Source organism: Leucoraja erinacea, chromosome 19, assembly GCF_028641065.1.
Source record: "Leucoraja erinacea ecotype New England chromosome 19, Leri_hhj_1, whole genome shotgun sequence".
NCBI lineage: Eukaryota > Metazoa > Chordata > Chondrichthyes > Rajiformes > Rajidae > Leucoraja > Leucoraja erinaceus.
The window spans coordinates 4,206,236-4,226,730 of NC_073395.1; the positions used below are offsets into that span (position 1 = coordinate 4,206,236).

The 20,495-nt window shown below is 46.4% G+C and overlaps 1 protein-coding gene across 1 annotated transcript in view; it reads right to left on the reverse strand.

The window, feature by feature from the left end:
* Positions 1-285: 285 nt before the first annotated feature.
* The window catches only part of ttc38 (tetratricopeptide repeat domain 38), a 38,446-nt gene continuing 18,236 nt past the window's right edge, over positions 286-20,495 (reverse strand). Inside the window, exons 3-15 of the mRNA XM_055650120.1 lie at positions 20,280-20,357; positions 19,267-19,348; positions 17,214-17,385; positions 15,086-15,259; positions 14,018-14,093; positions 12,396-12,515; positions 11,142-11,201; positions 9,945-9,983; positions 7,877-7,958; positions 6,099-6,264; positions 3,517-3,676; positions 2,834-2,907; positions 286-1,711 (exon numbers count right to left, since the gene is read on the reverse strand). Coding sequence (XP_055506095.1) covers positions 1,618-1,711; positions 2,834-2,907; positions 3,517-3,676; positions 6,099-6,264; positions 7,877-7,958; positions 9,945-9,983; positions 11,142-11,201; positions 12,396-12,515; positions 14,018-14,093; positions 15,086-15,259; positions 17,214-17,385; positions 19,267-19,348; positions 20,280-20,357 — 1,377 coding nt within the window. The 3' untranslated portion in view covers positions 286-1,617. The remainder of the gene's footprint in view (positions 1,712-2,833; positions 2,908-3,516; positions 3,677-6,098; positions 6,265-7,876; positions 7,959-9,944; positions 9,984-11,141; positions 11,202-12,395; positions 12,516-14,017; positions 14,094-15,085; positions 15,260-17,213; positions 17,386-19,266; positions 19,349-20,279; positions 20,358-20,495) is intronic.

Consider the following 20,495-nt stretch of genomic DNA (forward strand, 5'->3'; position numbering starts at 1 on the left):
TTACTATTGCACCTTATGCTTGTAATAGTCCCAAAAACGTAGACCACGTCTTTTGGAATTGGTCTGCTTTGCCTGCTAAGAGGAGTCTCATCTCTTCCAGATGTAGCGTTCCAAACATATTTGATATCCACATTTTTATTGTCGGTGTAGGCGCGTTTTTCCAATGTAACGCATAACCGCCACGATCATATTGAATGGCGGTGCAAACTCGAAGGGGCGAATGGCCTACTCCTGCACCTAATTTCTATGTTTCTATGTTTCTAAAAGACTGCTCAACAAGAGATGCTTTGCGTAGAATTCCTTTATTTTTTTTTTAAAGATTGCCTTTTTCAATTATCGCATCTGCACGGAAAAAAAAAAAGACATCGAGTACACACATTGTGCAAAAGTAAATGAAACCTGAATCTGCAATGAGAGGGGACAAGTAAAAAACATGCGCATGCATTATTGAGAAATTGCAGAATTGGGCAGGTCTTTGTTCCCGTGAGCAATGGGAATCAGAAGAGCAAAGACTGGTAAAATGTGGACAAGCTTTTCCCTTTGAGAATAGGGAAGATTCAAACAAGAGGACATGACTTCAGAATTAAGGGACAGAAGTTTAGGGGTAATATGAGGGGGAACTTCTTTACGCAGAGAGTGGTGGCGGTGTGGAATGAGCTCCCAGTGGAAGTGGTGGAGGCAGGTTCATTGGTGTATCATTTAAAAATAAATTGGATAGGCATATGGATGAGAAGGGAATGGAGGGTTATGGTACGAGTGCAGGCAGGTGGGACTAAGGGGAAAAAAATTTGTTCGGCATGGACTTGTAGGGCCGAGATGGCCTGTTTCCGTGCTGTAATTGTTATATGGTTATATGGTTATAAAATAAGGCACAAAGTACAACAAGACCACATTCCAGTGGATTCCCCAATAAACTCCAAAAAGAACCACACAGTGGCACAGCGGGTAGAGCCTATTTCCTTTCCCTGAAGGAAATAGGTAACGTTTCGGGCCGAAACCCGAAAGGGTTTCGGCCCGAAACGTTGCCTATTTCCTCCGCTCCATAGATGCTGCTGCACCCGCTGAGTTTCTCCAGCACTTTTTTTGTCTTTGAGGCACAGTGGCACAGCCGGCAGAGCCCGTGTTCGATCCCGCCCTCGGGTGCTGTCTGTGTGGAGTTTGCACGTTCTCCCCGTGACCGCGTGGGTTTCCTCCTCCCACATCCCAAAGACGTGCAGGCTTGTAGGTTAATTGCCCCCGCTAGTGCGCAGGGAGTGGATGAGAAAGTGGGATAACATGGAACTAGTGTGAAAGGGTGGTCTATGGGGTCTGTGTCAACTTGATTAACTGAAGAGCATGTTTCTACCCCATCTACAACCCACCCCCACCCCCCCACCAAAACCAGGCCACATCATCCACTTCTTTTTGCCTCCCCAATGTTCCGTTCCCGTTCCTGCCCTCATCCACATTTCACTCCGGAATCCCCCTTACTTCCCCCTCCCATTCTTCCTTTTCCCTTCCCTACTTTGACAACCCCTCTCGCATTTTCTATTCTAATAATAATCAATAGTGACTAACAGGTTTGGATTGTGTTGAGTGGATCTATTCAGATTGATGTTGCATGCGTCTGATCTCGAGTCACTCTAGACTGTGCAACGACATGGCTTTGCGGATCAGTCTCTCGGTCATTAGAGAGTTTGGTCTCATACCGTCGCGTTCCACCAGCAAGCACCTGTTGTGAGGAGGGAAATATAAACGTTAGTAGATTGCACAGTAAAGGGCCGGTCCCACCGGCATGCGGCCTGCATGCAGCAAGCGCGACCAAACCAGAAGCGGGGGCTGCGCGGGGGTCGAGTGATCCCTGTACACACACATATATATATATACACACACATACATGCACACACATATATACACACACACACATATATATATATATACACATATACGCAATACACACATATACATATATATACACACACATATATACACACACACATATACACACACATATACACACACACATATATACACACATATATCACACACACACACACACACATATATATACACACACACACATATATACATACACACACATATATATATATACACATATATACACACATATATATACACACACACATATACACACGCACACATATATATATATATACACACATACACATATATACATACACACACACATATGCATACACACTTTTTTTCTTTTTTTTAATATTTGTATTTATTAGTACAATAAATGACAGTAGTACAAGCCACATACATAAACGTATTGTACCCCTTCATTGCTTAAGCTTTAAGGAAAGATAGAAATAAAGAAAGAATAGAAAGAGAGAGAGAGAGAGTTGTGTTGGTGTAAAAGAGTGATCAATAAAATTTAAAAAAAAACAATAGTTAGAGAAAAAAGTTAAGAAATAGACCATAGAAAAGAAACACAAGCTCTATTATGAAAACCGTGCAAAAGGGATATACCAACTTCATATTTTTCATCCCTCCCCTTACCAGATCCTGGCACCATTTCTTTTTTAAAGTACTGATGCACCTTATACTTGTACACACATAAATATATACACACACACACACACATATATATACACATATATACAATTAAGCAGCAAGTAAGAATTTCATTGTCCTATCTGGGGCACATGACAATAAAACTCTTGACTTTCTTGATTAATAAACGTTATTCCAGTTTCCTGCATGAATGTAGAAGCTAAAAACATGACAAGTCATTATATCAATCTCTCTTCATAATTGCACAGTCATTTCATCTCCCCCCCCCCCCCCCCCCCCCCCATGTAAAAATACAATGCATGCTAGCACCTACCTAGCCAGCTTGTGGTGAAGTTTGTTGTCCGATTTTAAAGCAGCATTGATCAGCAACAGGTTAAAGACATCTCTCTGCAAGAAAGAAGATCATTTTGAAGGAATGGCTCCAAAGTACCTGTAGACGTGAACATTCACATTTCTTAACCTACCTGATCTCCCTGTGGCCCAACACTTCAACTCCCCCTCCCCTCCCATTCCCAATCTGACCTTTCTGCCGTGGGCCTCTTCCATTGTCAGAGTGAGCCCCAGCTCCAATTGGAGGAGCAGCACCTCATATTTTGCTTGGGTAGTTTACACCCCAGCAGTTTGAACATTGACTTCTCTAACTTCAGATAGCCCTTGCTTTTCCTCTCCATCCCCTTCCTATTTCTCCCACCAGTCTCACTTTGTCTCGCCCCCTCCCCTGACTCTCAGTCTGAAGAAGGGTCTCGACCCGAAACGTCACCAATTCCTTCTCTCCAGACATGCTGCCTCAACCGCTGAATTACTCCAGCATTTTGTGCCGAGCTTCGATTTAAACCAGTGAACGTGAACAGTCAAATGTTGGAATAACCCCATTAGCCCAGTCCCGCCTCCCAAGGCCACGTTGGCCTCATTTGAGAAGACCGTGCCCAGTGTCACCTTGTCAGCAGAGTTTGCTTTCTGCTGACCCGAACCACTCTGAACGTTCTCCTGAAATACCTGTGCATTACTCCCACCAACCCTCTGGATCTGGTAACGAACTGGATGCAAGAGATCCACAGTCTGGCTGTAATTCCCATTTGCAAATTCCACGACGGCTTGGCAGATCGGGAGTCCCAGCTCCTGAAAATGCTGGTGTTGATAATTCTCACCAGGAGCTCTGTCAATCAAAAATAACACCCATCAGTCTTTTCTCGTGTCTGAGCTTTTATCTTCCCACTTCAATGCCTGAAGGATCAGTCCCACTTACGTGCCCTTGGCACGCAAATTACGCGACCTCGTAGTCGCGTTGAGCCGAGACGGTCCCGCGAAGGTCGGGCGCGATTACATGCGTACACACAGCCATCTGGAGCACGTGACGCATTTGAAGATGGACACAAAGCTGGAGTAACTCAGCGGGACCGGCAGCATCTCTGGAGAGAAGCAATGGGTGATGTTTCGTGTCGAGACGCTTCTTCAGTCTGAAAGAAGGGTCTTGACCCGAAACGTCACCCATTGCTTCTCTCCAGAGATGCTGCCGGTCCCGCTGAGTTACTCCAGCATTTTGTGTCCATCTTCAATTTTCTTGGCCCCCGCTCTTGGAGTAGAAGTGGGTGCGGATCCGGACCGCAACGGCCGTGAGCCCCAGGCCGAGCTCAGCGATCGTTTGCCTGCTCCTGCTGCTGTTGGAGGTGAAACGTTGCGTCGTGCCAGGGTCTTGAGCCTGTCCCACTTTGGCCGTCAGTTCTGCAACAGGCCGTTGGCGTGCCAAGATTTCGTTCACTACAAAAATTTCGGACCCCACGCGATGTCGCGCACAACTACATACCCCTCCGCGCTTCTAAGTGAGACCGGCCCCGCGTGGCCACACAATGGCCGTGCGCTTCAACACGACCACGAGGTCAGTCGCGTAATTTGCTTGCCAAGGACACGCATGTTGGACAGGAAATTGAAAAGAATTTACTTTCTGAAAAAATGCTGACATGCCTTTTTTTCCCCAGAAATATTTTCAGGAGGAGCAGATTTTACTTTTTGAGATGTGGACCGACACCTGTTGCTCGAGCCCAGAGAGCCTGGGGAAGATGGCAGTGGGAACCCTAATCCCAACCCTGACAAAGCGGGAAGGGTACCCTCTCCCTCTTGAACTATTGTAGTGCTCCTTTAGAGACTAGTCTTTAGATACAGCGCAGATACAGGCCTTTGGCCCAGCGTCCCTCCTGTCCAGCCATCACCCCGTACACTAGTATTATCCAACACACTTGCGACAATTGACAATTTTACAGATGCTAATTAGCCTATAAACACGAACGTCTCTGGAGTGTAGGGGGGGCGGGGGGGGGAACAAGTGTGGATGAGAAGGTGGCGTTTACGCAAAATACCTCGCCTTCTTTGATTTGATTTCATTTGATTCCTTTATAGTCATTCAGACCTTTCGGTCTGAACGAAATATTGTCACCTGCAGTTATACACAATAATAATAAATAACAAAACACACAATAAACACAAATTAACATCCACCACAGTGAGTTCACCAGGCACCTCCTCACTGTGGTGGAGGCAAAAGTCTTAGTCTCTGTCTCTTCCCTCCTTGATTTCCGTCTGCGCTGAGGCGATCCAGGCCGAAGATGCCGCCCTCCAGTCCAGCGGACCTCCGTGGTGATGTCGCCGCTGCCGAAAGCCGGAACGCCGTCTCCGCTCCGAGTCGGCCCTCCACAGCCTCAGCTCCAAGTCGGGCCGCTGCCGAAAGCTGGAACGTCGCATCAGCGAGTCGGGCCACCACTGCCTCAGCTCCGAGTCCCACTGCCTCAGCTCCAAGTCGGGCCGCTGCCGAAAGCTGGAACGCCGCATCAGCGAGTCGGGCCGCCGCCGCCGCCTCAGCCCGAAGTCGGCCAGCCTCGCGTTGTAAGTCCTGGCTGGCTCTGCCTCCGGAGCCTCGAGGTCGGTCGCAGGTTGGAGACCGCCAGCTCCGCCATTAGGCCTCAGCCTCAGCGCAGACGGAGGCAGAGAAGAGGGATACGACAAGAAAATGTCGCATTCCCCCGAAGGAAGAGACAAAAAAACATGTATCCCCCCCCCCATAACACAACCCAACAAACTAAAATTTAGCTAAAACAAGACAAAAAAACAACAGACGGACTGCAGGCGAGCCGCAGCTGTACAACAGTGCCGCCACTTCCGGATCTGGTTGCACCCTCCCTCATTAGCACACCTTCCTCCCTCTCTCCATCACCCCGTTCCTTTCCCTTCCTCTTCCACTCATCACTCACCCCCTCTTACTTCCCCCCCAGCCAATGCCCCCCCCCCCCCCTCTGGTATCACATTCCACTCCTCCATTTCCTTCCTTGTCTGATTCCACAACTGCCGCCCTTTTATCGCCATTTCACCTCGCACCCGTGTCACTTGCTCCACCTATCGGCATGTCCACCCATCACTTGCTAACTCCTTGCCTCACCCCTTCCCCTCACCAGCGTTCTGTCCCTCCCTACTCCATCAATCCTGACCTGAAATGGCGTCAGTCCATTTCCCTCCGTAGACGCTGCCTGGCCCGCTGAGTGTGTCCATCCACCACTGGGTTATTTTGCCAGATGGATCGGGCTACTTACTGGGCGAGTTCCTGCAGTGAAGCCATGAACTGAGCTGCTATCTCCGTGTCTTTCGCTCCACAGAGGGACATCAGGATGTGGGCATCGTTGAAGATGAGAATGTGATCCTTGGAGTGATTCGTTGTAACTTTGACAACTTCTTTCCAGCGATCACCAATATTAACACCTGCGGGGAGGGAGTGTTGTCAGTAAGATAAAGGGCATTTTTAAAGTGGAGAATTGTTGGTTCTCGATTAGTAAGGGCCTTAAAGGTTATGGGAGAAGGCAGGAGAATGGGGTTGAGAGGGAAAAAGAGATCAGCCAGGATCGAATGGCGTAGCAGACTCGATGGGCTGAGCGGCCTAATTCTGTTCCAATCTTACGATTCAACTCGTTCTTTGATTATCTCTAAACATTTCATTACCAGACCCAGTAAAGCTGTTGGTTTGAAAAAGCTGGAGAAACTCAGCGGGTGCAGCAGCATCTATGGAGCGAAGGAAATAGGCAACGTTTCGGGCCGAAACCCTGAAGGAAATAGGCAACGTTTCGGGCCGAAACCCTGAAGGAAATAGGCAACGTTTCGGGTCGAAACCCTGAAGGAAATAGGCAACGTTTCGGGTCGAAATCCTGAAGGAAATAGGCAACATTTCGGGCCGAAACCCTGAAGGAAATAGGCAACGTTTCAGGCCGAAACCCTTCCGGGTTTCGGCCCGAAACGTTGCCTATTTCCTTCGCTCCATAGATGCTGCTGCACCCGCTGAGTTTCTCCAGCTTTTTTGTGTAACCTTCGATTCTCCAGCATCTGCAGTTCCTTCTTAAACACAGTAAAGCTGTTGTATGTGGATCATTATAAAAAAAAAACAAATGCTGAGAGAGTATTCTTTTCTGTAGTCAGTAGCTCCGAACACTAGTTCTCATGTTGGGATTTCCTAAAATCTTGCTATCTTGCCTAACTGTAAAGTTCACCCACTGACACCGTTCTCCTCAACATCACACCCATGACCTTGCCCTCTTATGCAGAACATAGTAACATAGAAGAAAATAGGTGCAGGAGTAGAGGTCATTCGGCCCTTCGAGCCTGCACCGCCATTCGATATGATGGCTGATCATCCAACTCAGTATCCCATCCATGATCATCTCGAATGGCGTTGCAGGCTCGAAACATATGGATCTTTCTCTGGGTGGCAGCTAGTGGCAGGTGAGGTGCCCTAAACACTCACTGCTTGGGCCCCACCTATTCCCGTCTGCCAACTATCTGGTCGAGGGAACATCATAGAGAACATCATAGAGTGCAAACATGCCCTTCGGCCCAACTTGCCCACACCGACCAACACACCCCTTCTACTCTAGTCCCACCAGCCTGCGTTTGGTCTATGTTCCTCCAAACCTGTCCTATCCATGTACCTGTTGGCAGGAGTGGGGGGGGGAGAGAGTACTTGCATTGTGAGTTGGGACAAGAATGGGAAGAGGCTCTAATCTGATTTGGGCAGAGGGCTCGTGCAGTATAACATTCATAAACATGAGCTTATCCCTATTGTTTCTGAAACAGAAAGACAGGTTTTTATATGAATGGCGACAAGGGTAGATAAGGGGGTGCTGTGATGAGCCTGGGCAAATTGGACACTGGTTGCCAAGCGGATATGACACATGGCAACAAGGCACATGGGTATGGTAGAGGGTTAATAGTCCTACAGGCAAGGTTGGAATGCTGGATATGATTCACAGGAGGTGGGCAGGGATGAACAGGTTTGAACACATTTTTTTTCAATTTTGCGTTGTTGATGAGAATAAGAACATACCTTCCATTTGGAGACGAAACAGCATGGAGGATGCATCCACTAAATCCAGCATTGCTCCAACCGAGAAGCACCTTTTGTAAATCTGCATCAAGAGCATCACGGACAAGGTGTCAGGCAGAGAAAGGCGAAGAGACTGCGTGCGTGCGTGCGTGTGTCAGTGGCATCGTTGTGGATAACTCTCATCCACTTCCCTATCATTCTGCTAAAGCCCATTCGAGAAACTGGAAAAGTCAGTGAATATGTGAAGAAGGGTCACAATCTGAAACGTCACCTATCCACACACTCTGGAGATGCTGCCTGACCCGCTGAGTTACTCCAGCACCCATTGTTTAGTAAACCAACATCTGCAGTCCCTTGAGTCTCCAGTGAATCTATTTGCGGATGACACGAAGCTGGGGGGCAGTGTTAGCTGTGTGGAGGATGCTAGGAGGCTGCAAGGTGACTTGGATAGGCTGGGTGAGTGGGCAAATGCATGGCAGATGCAGTATAATGTGGATATCTGTGAGGTTATTCATTTTGGTGGCAAAAACAGGAAAGTAGACTTATCTGAATGGTGGCCGATTACGAAAGGAGGAGACCTGGGTGTCATGGTACACCAGTCATTAAAAGTAGGCATGCAGGTGCAGCAGGCAGTGAAAAAGGCGAATGGCATGTTAGCATTCATAGCAAAAGGATTTGAGCATAGGAGCAGGGAGGTTCTACTGCAGTTGTACAGGGTCTTGGTGAGACCACACCTGGAGTATTGCATACAGTTTTGGTCTCCTAATCTGAGGAAATACATTCTTGCCATAGAGGGAGTACAGAGCAGGTTCACCAGACTGATTCCTGGGATGTCAGGACTTTCATATGAAGAAAGACTGGATAGACTCAGCTTGTACTCGCTAGAATTTAGAAGATTGAAGGGGGGGGGAACTAATAGAAACTTGCAACATTCTTAAGGGGTTGGACAGGCTAGATGCAGGAAGATTGTTCCCAATGTTGGGGAAGTCCAGAACAAGGGGTCACAGTGTAAGGATAAGGAGGAAATCTTTTAGGACCGAGATGAGGAAAAAAAATTCACACAGAGAGTGGTGAATCTCTGGAATTCTCTGCCACAGAAGGTAGTTGAGGCCACAGTTCATTGGCTATATTTAAGAGGGAGTTAGATGTGGCCCTTGTGGCTAAAGGGATCAGGTGGTATGGAGAGAAGGCAGGTACAGGATACTGAGTTGGATGATCAGCCATGATCATATTGAATGGCGGTGCAGGCTCGATGGGCCGAATGGCCTACTCCTGCACCTATTTTCTAAGTCTATGTTTCCATTTACGCATATAGAGATTTGGAGCCCTCAAAATAGTGAATGAATGAGTACTTGAATCCACCTCCACCTTCTTGGTTAATTTTAAGTTTTGGAATCAAACGGACATGCAGGAACTATTCGCCTAATCGGCAGCATCAGTGGAGAAAGAAGCTGGGTCATCACTTCAGATTGCTTCACTTTTTGGGGGCAGTTTTTCAGGTGATTCTCATCCAAACACAATCTGCAAAATGCCGAATGAGGAACAGCTTTGGAGTCAGTGTGGAAATGCAACAATCGTCAGTTGAATTAAAAAAAACAAACAAAAAAACATTCAGAGTGGAAGAAAATATAAAGGAACCAGTTCAATTGGGACGACGAGGTGGAGGGAGGGGGGGGGGCACATGGGGATGCGTTACCCCCTCTAACCTCATCCCTGTAGGACCCCACCCCACCCTTCCCCAGTGGCAGCACCAAGATAAAGCAGGTAACACACAGAGAGAACCGTCATTCACATAATGGCATCTTTTCACGTCAATAACAGGAGAATGAAAATGGCAGACAGGTTGAATTAATAGCTGTTTCCACTGTTAATAGAACAATCCTCCTGATCTCCAGACTGCACACCAACTGCCGAAGCATTCAACATTTAGGGTGGATTATTGTCACGTTGTACCGGGGGAGAGAGCCGCGGGTTAAACGTTAAGTTAAAACGACTCTATAACCTGTACAACTTGCAAAACAAGCCAGTAATGGAGGATTTTGACAAAACGTTTTTAGTTGATACTCACGTAATCATCGTAGATGGTGAGCGCAGCTTCATATTCCCCCTGCAGGTGGAGCAGATCAATTGGGCACAACATGAATGAGGTTTTCACAAGAACAAAACGAACAAGAAATAGCAAGAGGAGTTGACCATACATGTGCTTGGGTCTGCTCTGCCGTTCTATCAAACCAAGGCTGATTTCCAATCTCATCCCCATCAACATCAGCGCACATTATGTGGAGGAGAATAGAGCACATTACTTGCTAACGGAGAGGCGTGGATGGCACTGATGGAGAGGGAATCACTGGCGAAATCAGGTTCACCGAGTGTTGTACAGGGCAGACATGGGCATGTTCTCTTTGTTTTTTTTTTAAATTGCTGTTTGTTTCCCTTTTCCCTTCCGCCCACAATATTTAATATGAAAAAGAATATGCGATTCTGTTACATTCTGTTTGTAGTTTGTTTGGTTGTTTGTTTGTTTGTTTGTCTTTTTGCACAAAGTCCGCGAGCATCGCCACTTTTCATTTCACTGCACATCTCGTATGTGTATGTGACAAAAAAAAACTTGACTTGATGTAGCTGGCAAATCAAACTCCACCCCCATGGCTCTCAAAGTCCTGCCGATGCAAACAGGGACGATGACCATGGTCGTGGGCAGGTGGAGGGCTGGAGTGGAGATTTAAGGGCCTGTCCCACTTGGGCGACATTTTTGGCCACAGCCTGAAAAGAGGTGGTCGGCTCGTAACACAGCATGACGCATGTAGTGACGTGCGGTGTCTCCCTGTCCAGTGACCCGGGGGGGGGCGTGTGTTTGTGTTTGTGTTTGTGTGTGTGTGTGTGTGTCTGTGTGTGTCCCTCTTTTTCTGATGAAACAAGCGTTCATACGAAGCAAAAGTCCAAATCTGACCCCTCTCACAAACTCTTTGAATCACTTCCCTCTGGAAGGCGACTCCGGACTGTCAAAGCTGCCACAGCCAGACATAAAAACAGCTTTTTTCCACGAGTAGAAGCTCTACTCAATAACCAAAAATCTGTAGCCTCCTTTTGCTCTGGTATTTTATTTAATTCACATGTTTGATCGATAATGTTTTATTATTAATGTTTAATGTGTCATTCCTAACTGCCACTGTATGTGGTTGTCACTTGCGTGCGGAGCATCAGAGCAAATTCCTTGTATGTGAATACTTGGCCAATAAACGTATTCATTCATTCACATACAAACCTTTTCAATGTGGTAGAGGGCCCAGTGCCAGTAATTATGACAGGCAAGCATGTCAGAGTTCTGTGGATAGATTGAAAAGACAATAACTGATAAACCACGTCCATAAATTAAACCTATTTTCTACCTTTTTTTCCCCAACCATTTGCCACATGACAGCATAAATGCCACCTGCCGTCTGTGGGAGGATTTAATCTTGAACCAGCACTAATACAATATTGCCACTGTTTTATTTACTTTCAGATTTGAGTGTTATTAGTAATTATATTGACAAGAGAGTCAGGATGTCATGACAATAACATTTTACTAATACAAATGGTGAGGGGTAGCTGCTTAAAATTAGAACATTTTATTCCTGTATCCCAAATTAAATGTATCTTGTATCTTGTATCTTGTATCCTGCTTCACTGCAACAGTTGCTGAAAACATCACCAATTGGGTTACGAAGGGAAGCAAGAAGACGACTCTACAACCTACTTTCCAAAGATAAGACACAATAAGCTGGAGTAACTCAGCGGGTCAGACAGAATGTCTGGAGATGAGTAATAGGCGATGTTTCGGGTCGAGGCGCTTCTTCCGATGGGATGTCTCGATCCAAAACGTTGCCTATTCCTTTTCTCCAGAGATGCTGTCTGACCCGCTGAGTAACTCCAGCTTTTTAGTGTTTAAGAAAGAACTGCAGATGCTGGAAAAATCGAAGGTAGACAAAAATGCCGGGGAAACTCAGGGGGTGAGGCAGCATCTATGGAGGGAAGGAATAGGTGACGTTTCGTGTCGAGACCCTTAAGGGATCTGTAGGAAGGAACTGCAGATGCTGGTTTAACCCAAAGATAGACACAAAAAGCTGGGAGGCAGACAAAAATGCTGGAGAAACTCTCAACCCGAAACGTCGCCTATTTCCTTCGCTCTGTAGATGCTGCCTCACCCGCTGAGTTTCTCCAGCATTTTTTGGCTTATTCCCAGCTTTTTGTGTCTATATTTGGTGTAAACCAGCATCTGCAGTTCCTTCCTACCAATCTCCTTTCCAATGTACATGTTGGAAAGTCTAATCCAGAGGTGCAGTGGCAACAGCTTTTCCCTCAGGAGCTGCCTGGCCACTGGGAAGATCAGACGGGTGAAGCAACAACCCAGAACAGTGCCCCGTTTAAACCCCTCCATTCCCATGGAGAAGTGTACTGACATTTTGGTGCCCTGGCATATATTGATGAGCGGGATCAGGATTCACGTTTTTTCCCCCCTCGGCTTTCTAATGCTTACCATCCAGTTCTTCTCCGTCTGCTTCATAAACGTTAGTCCAGCCTCCACGTCTGCACGCATCTCGTGTATGTGCGCCAGGGAGTGAACAGACCAGGCATCGGCTGGGTTCAAAGCCAAGCTCTTTGAAGGGAAGAAACACACGTTATCCAAAGATGTAGCTCTCGTCTCCACTCAGATCTCAGTAACGGAGTCTGATCAAGACACTGTCATGCTTTTCAGCACAAGCCACCACTTTAGACAGACAGCACGGAAAGAGGCCCTTCTGCCCACCGAGACCTCGCCGACCAGCGATCATCCCCGTACACTAATGCCCCTGTCCCACTTAGGAAACCTGCACGGAAACCTCTGGAGACTTTGCGCCCCACCCAAGGTTTCCGTGCGGTTTCCGGAGGTTGCAGGTGGTTGCAGGTAGTGGAAGCAGGTAGGGAGACTGACAAAAACCTCCGGGAACCTCACGGAAATCTTGGGTGGGGCGCAAAGTCTCCAGAGGTTTCCGTTCAGGTTCCCCAAGTAGGACAGGGGCATAACATTATCCTATACACACACACACACACACACACACACACTAGGGACAATTTACACTTTTACCGAAACCAATTAACCTTCAAACCTGTTTAAGAAGGAACTGCAAATGCTGGAAAATCGAAGGTAGACAAAAATGCTGGAGACACTCAGCGGGTGCAGCAGCATCTATGGAGCGAAGGAAATAGGCAACGTTTCGGGCCGAAACCCGAAAGGGTTTCGGCCCGAAACGTTGCCTATTTCCTTCAGGATTTCGGCCCGAAACGTTGCCCATTTCCTTCGCTCCATAGATGCTGCTGCACTCGCTGAGTTTCTCCAGCATTTTTGTCTACCTAACCTTCAAACCTGCACGTCTTTGGAATGTGGGAGGAAACTGGAACAACCGGAGACAACCCACATGGTCACACGGGGAGAACGTGCAAACTCCGTACAGACAGCACCCGTAGTCAGGATCGAACCAGAGTCTCTGGCTCTGCGAGGCATCAGCTGTACCACAGTGCCACCGAGTGGCCGACTTTATATCACATGATCCTAAAGATTTCACCCCACCTAAGGGGGGCTGCAAGAAGGAGCTACGTTAAGCCCACGTTCACACTCACTGAGCGACCTCTCCTGTATATCACTACCTGTCATACGGTCTCCAAGTACCATGAGGGAAGGACAAGCCGGGCAGTTGCACCACAACAGAAACTCACGAGATTTTTAGGACCGAGATGAGAAAAAACATTTTCACACAGAGAGCGAGTCTGTGGAATTCTCTGCCACAGAAAGTAGTTGAGACCGGTTCATTGGCTATATTTAAGAGGGAGTTAGATGTGGCCCTTGTGGCTAAAGGGATCAGGGAGTTGGATGATCAGCCACGATCATATTGAATGGCGGTGCAGGCTCAAAGGGCTGAATGGCCTACTCCTGCACCTATTTTCTATGTATGGTGAGAAGGCAGGTACAGGATACAGAGTTGGATCATGATCATATTGAATGGCGGTGCAGGCTCGAAGGGCCGAATGGCCTACTCCTGCACCTATTTTCTATGTTTCTATGAGATGGTGAACGCAACTCATGTGTTTGACCGTCACCTTTGCCGACTCGTTATCACTTACCTCTGTTGCTGTTTTTTCTGCCAGATCATAAAAGTTTGTCTCCACCAGTCCAAACGAATACATGCCTTTCAAGTAACTACACAGGGGAAAGAACACAAATATCTCCAGTTAGTTTGTAGAGATATCTAAAGCATATCTCTAGTTTCTCTCTCCCCTCTTTTCTCCAGAGATGCTCCTGACCCCTCCGTTGCCATGCAGTGAGAACGGAGAGGTTGAGAAGGAGTTTCTTCCCAGAGGCAATTCGGACTGTAAACGCCTTTCTCACCAGGGACTAACTCTACAGAACGTTTTTCCTTCTATTATTTATTATGTAAAAGAATATGTGTGTTATGATTGTGTTTATAATTTGTTTGGTTGTTTTGTTGTTTGTCTTTTGCACAAAAGTCCGCGAGCATTGCCACTTTCATTTCACTGCACATCTCGTATGTGTATGTGACAAATAAACTTGACTTGACTTGACCCGCTGAGTTAAGGGCCTGTCCCACTTGCTGATTGTTTTCCGGTGACTGCCGGCATCATTGACTGATGCATCAGGTCACCGAACAATTGGCGACGTGATGACGTATATTCACTTGCGGTGTTTTTTCAAGTGTCGCAACATTTTTTTGTGTCGCCGCTGGATTTTGAAATGTTCAAAATCTTCTGGCGACAGTGATATGGCGCTGGCAGTCGCCGATAAAAATCGGCAAGTAGACAGGCCTTTTACTCCAGCATTTTGTGTCTAACCCCATGTGTAAACCCCCATCTGCTGTTCCTTCCTACACAAAGAACACAAGGCCATTGACACAGAGCAATGATGTTTGATTCTGGTGTATGAGCTCTTTAATAACCTCTTTAATACATCAGAAATTGATCCCAGCTGTAATCATACCTCAAACATTTCTTACCTCAGATTTGATACATTTATATTTACAGGTATTGCCCAAAAAAACCCAAATAATTGAATTTGAAATACAACATTAGGAGATGTCTTTCTATCATTTCCCCTGGTCTAATAACAGCCACAAATGAAAGACAATGAAAAAGATCATGTCTTGGTGCTTTCTGCTGCGGTGACAAATGACCTACCCGTATAGCGGGATTGTTGGGGTCCAGTGTGGAAGGACTCGAGCAATAGAGTCTCTCAGTTGTGGCTGGAATCCCAGATAGAAGTAGGAGTCGTGCGCTAATTTCAACGCCAGCAGATCAGTTGGGTTGTCCAGAAGGATCTGTTCCCAGATATCACATGCTTTTGGAAGAGACCTGAACAAAACATTCAAAAGAATTCCAGTGTGAATCTTGACCGAGCATTTGTTGATGTTTTCAAAATGGTAAATGCATTTTTTAACAATTCGCTGAAAATTGGACTTCTTAATTTCCACATCGGCCAGAGATCACGGGACGCGCAGCAGCTGGTACAGCCACTGCCTCACAGCGCCAGAGGCCCAGGTGTGATCCTGGCTTCGACTGCTGTCTGTGTGGAGTTTGCACGCTCTCCGCGAGGATTCCTCCCGCATCCCAAAGACGTGCGTGTTTGTCGGTTAATTGCACCCAGAGGAATCCCTCAATACTGACAAAACCAGAAGATGATCCACACGATCCATCACATGTAGAATTACAGGATCCAACGCGACTCAGTAGAAATGAATCCACAGAAAGTGGAATGAACATGAAAGAAAAACACACGCCATTCTCCATTCCCATTTTGTTTTAACCAGTAAACACATTCTGAAAGCATACTTGGAAACATTTTGTTCCAAGAGTAGAACTTCATGCATCAGTGGATATTTTAAAGGCAGAGATAGATAGATTCTTAGGTGGACACAAGTACTGGAGAAACTCAGTGGGTGCAGCAGCATCAATGGAGCGAAGGAAATAGGCAACGTTTCGGGCCGAAACCCTTCTTCAGACTCTTGATTAGATTCTTGATTACTACAGGTGTCAGAGGTTATGGGGAGAAGGCAGGAGAATGGGGTTATGAAGGAGAGATAGATCAGCCATGATTGAATACGGACGATGGGCTGAATGGCCTAATTCTGCTCCCATCACTTATGACCTTATGAGTTATATCATTCATTTAATGATCAATTCCTCTAGTTTGTTGATTGTGCTGGCCCTAGTGTTCTGGTAGAGAGTGATACATTTTAATAAACTAACATAAAGTTGAAAAGTTTTATGTTACTAACATAACTTTAGTTGTGCTTTACAGGGACTAAAACCTGCCCCCCCCCCCCACACAAATATTGATGGTAGAGGCTCGTCATACAAATGTAACCACCGCTGCCATTGGCCCGTGCTAATAAATGTCAGCCATGCACGGAAATAGACTTTCATTTTAAACTAGTAAGTAAGTTTTATTTATATAGCATGTTTTAAGTCAACTAGCATTGACACCAAAGTGCTTTACATAAAATAGATAATAAGTTTCCATACAAACCATAGAAACGGGTTAAAAAAATGAATGAAATGAACAGAACACATGATAGAGTTCAACACAAACGTCCCCCCACAGCAGAATCAGATATTTCCACTGCGGGGAAAGGCACCAGAAAGTTAAGTCCTCTTCCTCTGTGAAACACCCGAGGTCGGGGCCTATTTGTGGCCGTGCAGCCAGTCCGATAATTTTCAGAGCCCTCTTGCCGTGAAGATGGAACTCCGGCATCGGGTGAAACATTCCTCAGCGGCTTGGAAAGTCTGGAGCGGCTGCCTCCTCCCCGGAGACTGGGGCACTCGTAGTTGGAGCTCCGACCCCGGCCAACTCAATCCCAGGCTCCGCGGCGCCCCAAATCCAGCGCCGCCCGCGGCCGGACGCCCGCAGCCACAGTGCTCCGGAGCTTACCGCACGGCGACCCGGTAAGGCATCGCCCGCTGCGTGTTGGTGTCCCAGCTCTGCGCCGCCGCCGAAGTTGTAGTTGCGGCTGGTCCCGACAGGAAACGCCGCTCCACTCTCGATGGTAGGCCGTGAGGACGGGGCGAAGATGCAGCTCGGAGGGATGCTGCCTCTCCGACCAGGTAGGGGGACTAAGAAATAAAGTTTCCCCCTTCCCCACCCACCACATAAAAGACCTCCAACTAACATTTTAATAACAGGATAGGACAGGACTTAAAATCAAAATCGTGATGAGGCGGACTGCGGGCAGGCTGCCATACACAGACGGCGCCCACTCCTGCACATCCGCCAACTACAGGTAAAACAGATCGCAGTAACTCTTCCTACCCCTTTGCAAACATCTCCAGCGCTCTGACATGTAAACGTTCCCGCTCGGTGACCTCTTGTGTCTTTGAGAGTTCAGCCATCCTCTTGATCGAGGCAGCCAGGTCCTTATCCAGCACAACCGACCGCCCTGTGCCAATCAGCTCCAGCCCGTTGATGATGACATGCCCCATCACTGAGAGAGAAAAGGAAGGTGAAAAATATTACATTCAAGACTTTTTCATATAATGAATGAATACGTCTATTGGCCAAGTATTCACATACAAGGAATTTGCCTTGGTGCTCCGCCCGCAAGTAAAACATGACATACAGTGACAGTTAGGTATGACACATAAAACATTGCGCATGGCGGTGCTGGCTCGAAGGGCCGAATGGCCTACTCTATTATCTATAACTTCTTCACCCAGAGAGTTGTGAATCTGTGGAATTCTCTGCCACAGAAGGCAGTGGAGGCCAATCACTAGATGTTTTCAAGAGAGTTAGATGTATCTTTTGGGGCTAACGGAATCAAGGGATATGAGGGGGGAAAGCAGAAACGGGGCACTGATTTTGGATGATCAGCCATGATCATATTGAATGGCAGTGCTGGCTCGAAGGGCCGAATGGCCTCCTCCTGCACCCGTTTTCCTATGTTTCTATCTGCACTTCACTTTGAGCAGGAACGCAGTTTTGCTCCTTGATGAGTTTCAATATATTTCCAAATCTCTCTCAGCAGCGATTTTCCAAGAGATATTTCCCCTGGCTCCCTTTCATCATCTCTTCTTCTTGAACGATAGGTTTGTTACGACTTTAGCAGCCGTTACCATTACTGGATAAACCAGAATTCCCTGCTCTATGTCCAGACCCACCCAGCTTTTGTGACATTCAGATTATAAAATTATCCAATCAAGTTTACTTTTAATTTAAAGTATTCGTTCAGGCGAACAATCTTGCTCAGGCACCTACCCCGCCCGCTCACACACAATGGCTGACAGATATTATGTCCTGCCTAAAGCTCGAGAAAATCAGGTACTCACTTCAACATTCAAATGGAAGGTTTCAGAAAGCATGGGAACCTTTTTTAAATGCATTCCAGACTTTATAAATGCTTGATCATCAAGCACAGTTGAACAGCTTAACAGTCTACCCATTCATTTATCGTGGATTATTGTTGTGACAGGCTGATGTTTGCTTATGCTCACTGGCAGTGACTGGCTGGGGAGGGATTATTTTTGGTATCTCATTTTTCTTTTATTGTTGTTGTCTTGTTACATGTTAGCACAAGTTGTTTTTTATTTATTCTTTTCGTACACTCTGTCTGTAACAAATAGACAACTTTGCACTTTGTGTCACCAGACTGATTCCTGGGATGTCAGGTCTTTCATATGAAGAAAGACTGGATAGACTCGGCTTGTACTCGCTAGAATTTAGAAGATTGAGGGGGGGATCTTATAGAAACTTACAAAATTCTTAAGGGGTTGGACAGGCTAGATGGAGGAAGATTGTTCCCGAAGGTACAGCGGGTATGCTGCTGCACCCGCTGAGTTTCTCCAGCAATTTTGTGAACCTTCGATTTTCCAGCATCTGCAGTTCCTTCTTGAACAGATTGTTCCCGATGTTGGGGAAGTCCAGAACAAGGGGGTCACAGTTTAAGGATAAGGGAGAAGTCTTTTAGGACCGAGATGAGGAAAATATTTTTCACACAGAGAGTGGTGAATCTCTGGAATTCTCTGCCGCAGAAGGTAGTTGAGGCCAGTTCATTGGCTATATTTAAAAGGGAGTTAGATGTGGCCCTTGTGGCTAAAGGGATCAGGGCATATGGAGAGAAGGCAGGTACAGGATACTGAGTTGGATGATCAGCCATGATCATATTGAATGGCGGTGCAGGCTCGAAGGGCCGAATGGCCTCTACTCCTGCACCTATTTTCTATGTTTCTGTGTTATGTCCTGAAAACTAAATAAAAAAATTTTTTTTTTTAATTAAAAAAATCTTTTTTTTTTTAATATAAAGTTTTTGTTGCACTGCTTCAATCTCACAATATATGTTTGAACTTCAACTGATAGATTGTCAACTCACCAAAGTCTGGATCAGCGGCCTTTAGCCGAGACTGACAACCCTCAATCCCTCCGAGACTTGCATCGTTGGTCCAACTGATCCACTGTGGAATAAGCAGTGAAACATTCTTTTCGTGTGAAGCAAGAGCATAACCGGTGGAATTGATCCCATTTTGTTCAGAAACTTCAGACACCAAATTCAAGTTACATTTATTGTCAGATGCACCAATTGGTACAGTGAGATCCCAGTGACCATACAGGGAAAACCAGGGAATTACTCATTATTTCTTATTCAGTTCGTCTTCGGAGCTTATGTCAGAAAACATTCCCAATGACTGCCGTGAATGGATTGAGGCCCTCTGCAAGAAATTGCAGCGAATTGTGGACGCAGCCCAGACCATCACACAAAACCAGCCTCCCTTCTATTGACTCCATTTATACCTCTCGCTGCCTCGGCAAAGGCCAGCAGCATAATCAAGGACGAGTCGCACCCTCTCCTCTTCCATCAGGCAAAAGGTACAGAAGTGTGTAAACGCACACCTCCAGATTCACGGACAGTTTCCTCCCAGCTGTTATCAGGCAAACGATTCATCCAACCACCACTAAAGAGCAGTGCTGAACTACTATCTACCTCTTTCGTGACCCTCGGACTATCCTTGATCGGACTTTGCTGGCTTTACCTTACACTAAATAGAAAGACAATACATGATGCATTTGTAGAATCTGGAGGATTGGGGCTTTTCCAAATCCTTCTTTTACCTGTTCTATAATTACTATCATAGGCACTGGCCATTGTGACCGTATATTCCCAAACCAATGATTCAATAAATGGAGTCATCACTAGGCATTTTAATTAAAAATAATGTTTCCATAAAGTTTAAAGCACGAGCCAAATCTTTCTGTACATAAATACTTCAGAAGATGAACTACCTTGGTAAACCTTTGCCGTCTTAATTGTGATAATGGTGCAATGAAATATCAGGCAGAAAATATTAGTTAATGGATTTAATTAATTTCATTAGAATGAAGCCTTACCTGAGTTAGAAAAGCATCGTATAATTTGCAGGCCTCGTTGCTGGTTGTGGAGAGGGGAAGTCCTGCATCCTGCCAAGCCTGTGAATAAATGAGAGTGCAGCGTTAAGGGGCTGTCCCACTTTGGCGACCTAATCTGTGAGTTTAGGAGATTGTCTCGATCTTCAAACTTGCAGCATGGTCGACACGTGGTCCTATGAGGTCGCTGGAACTCTCCTT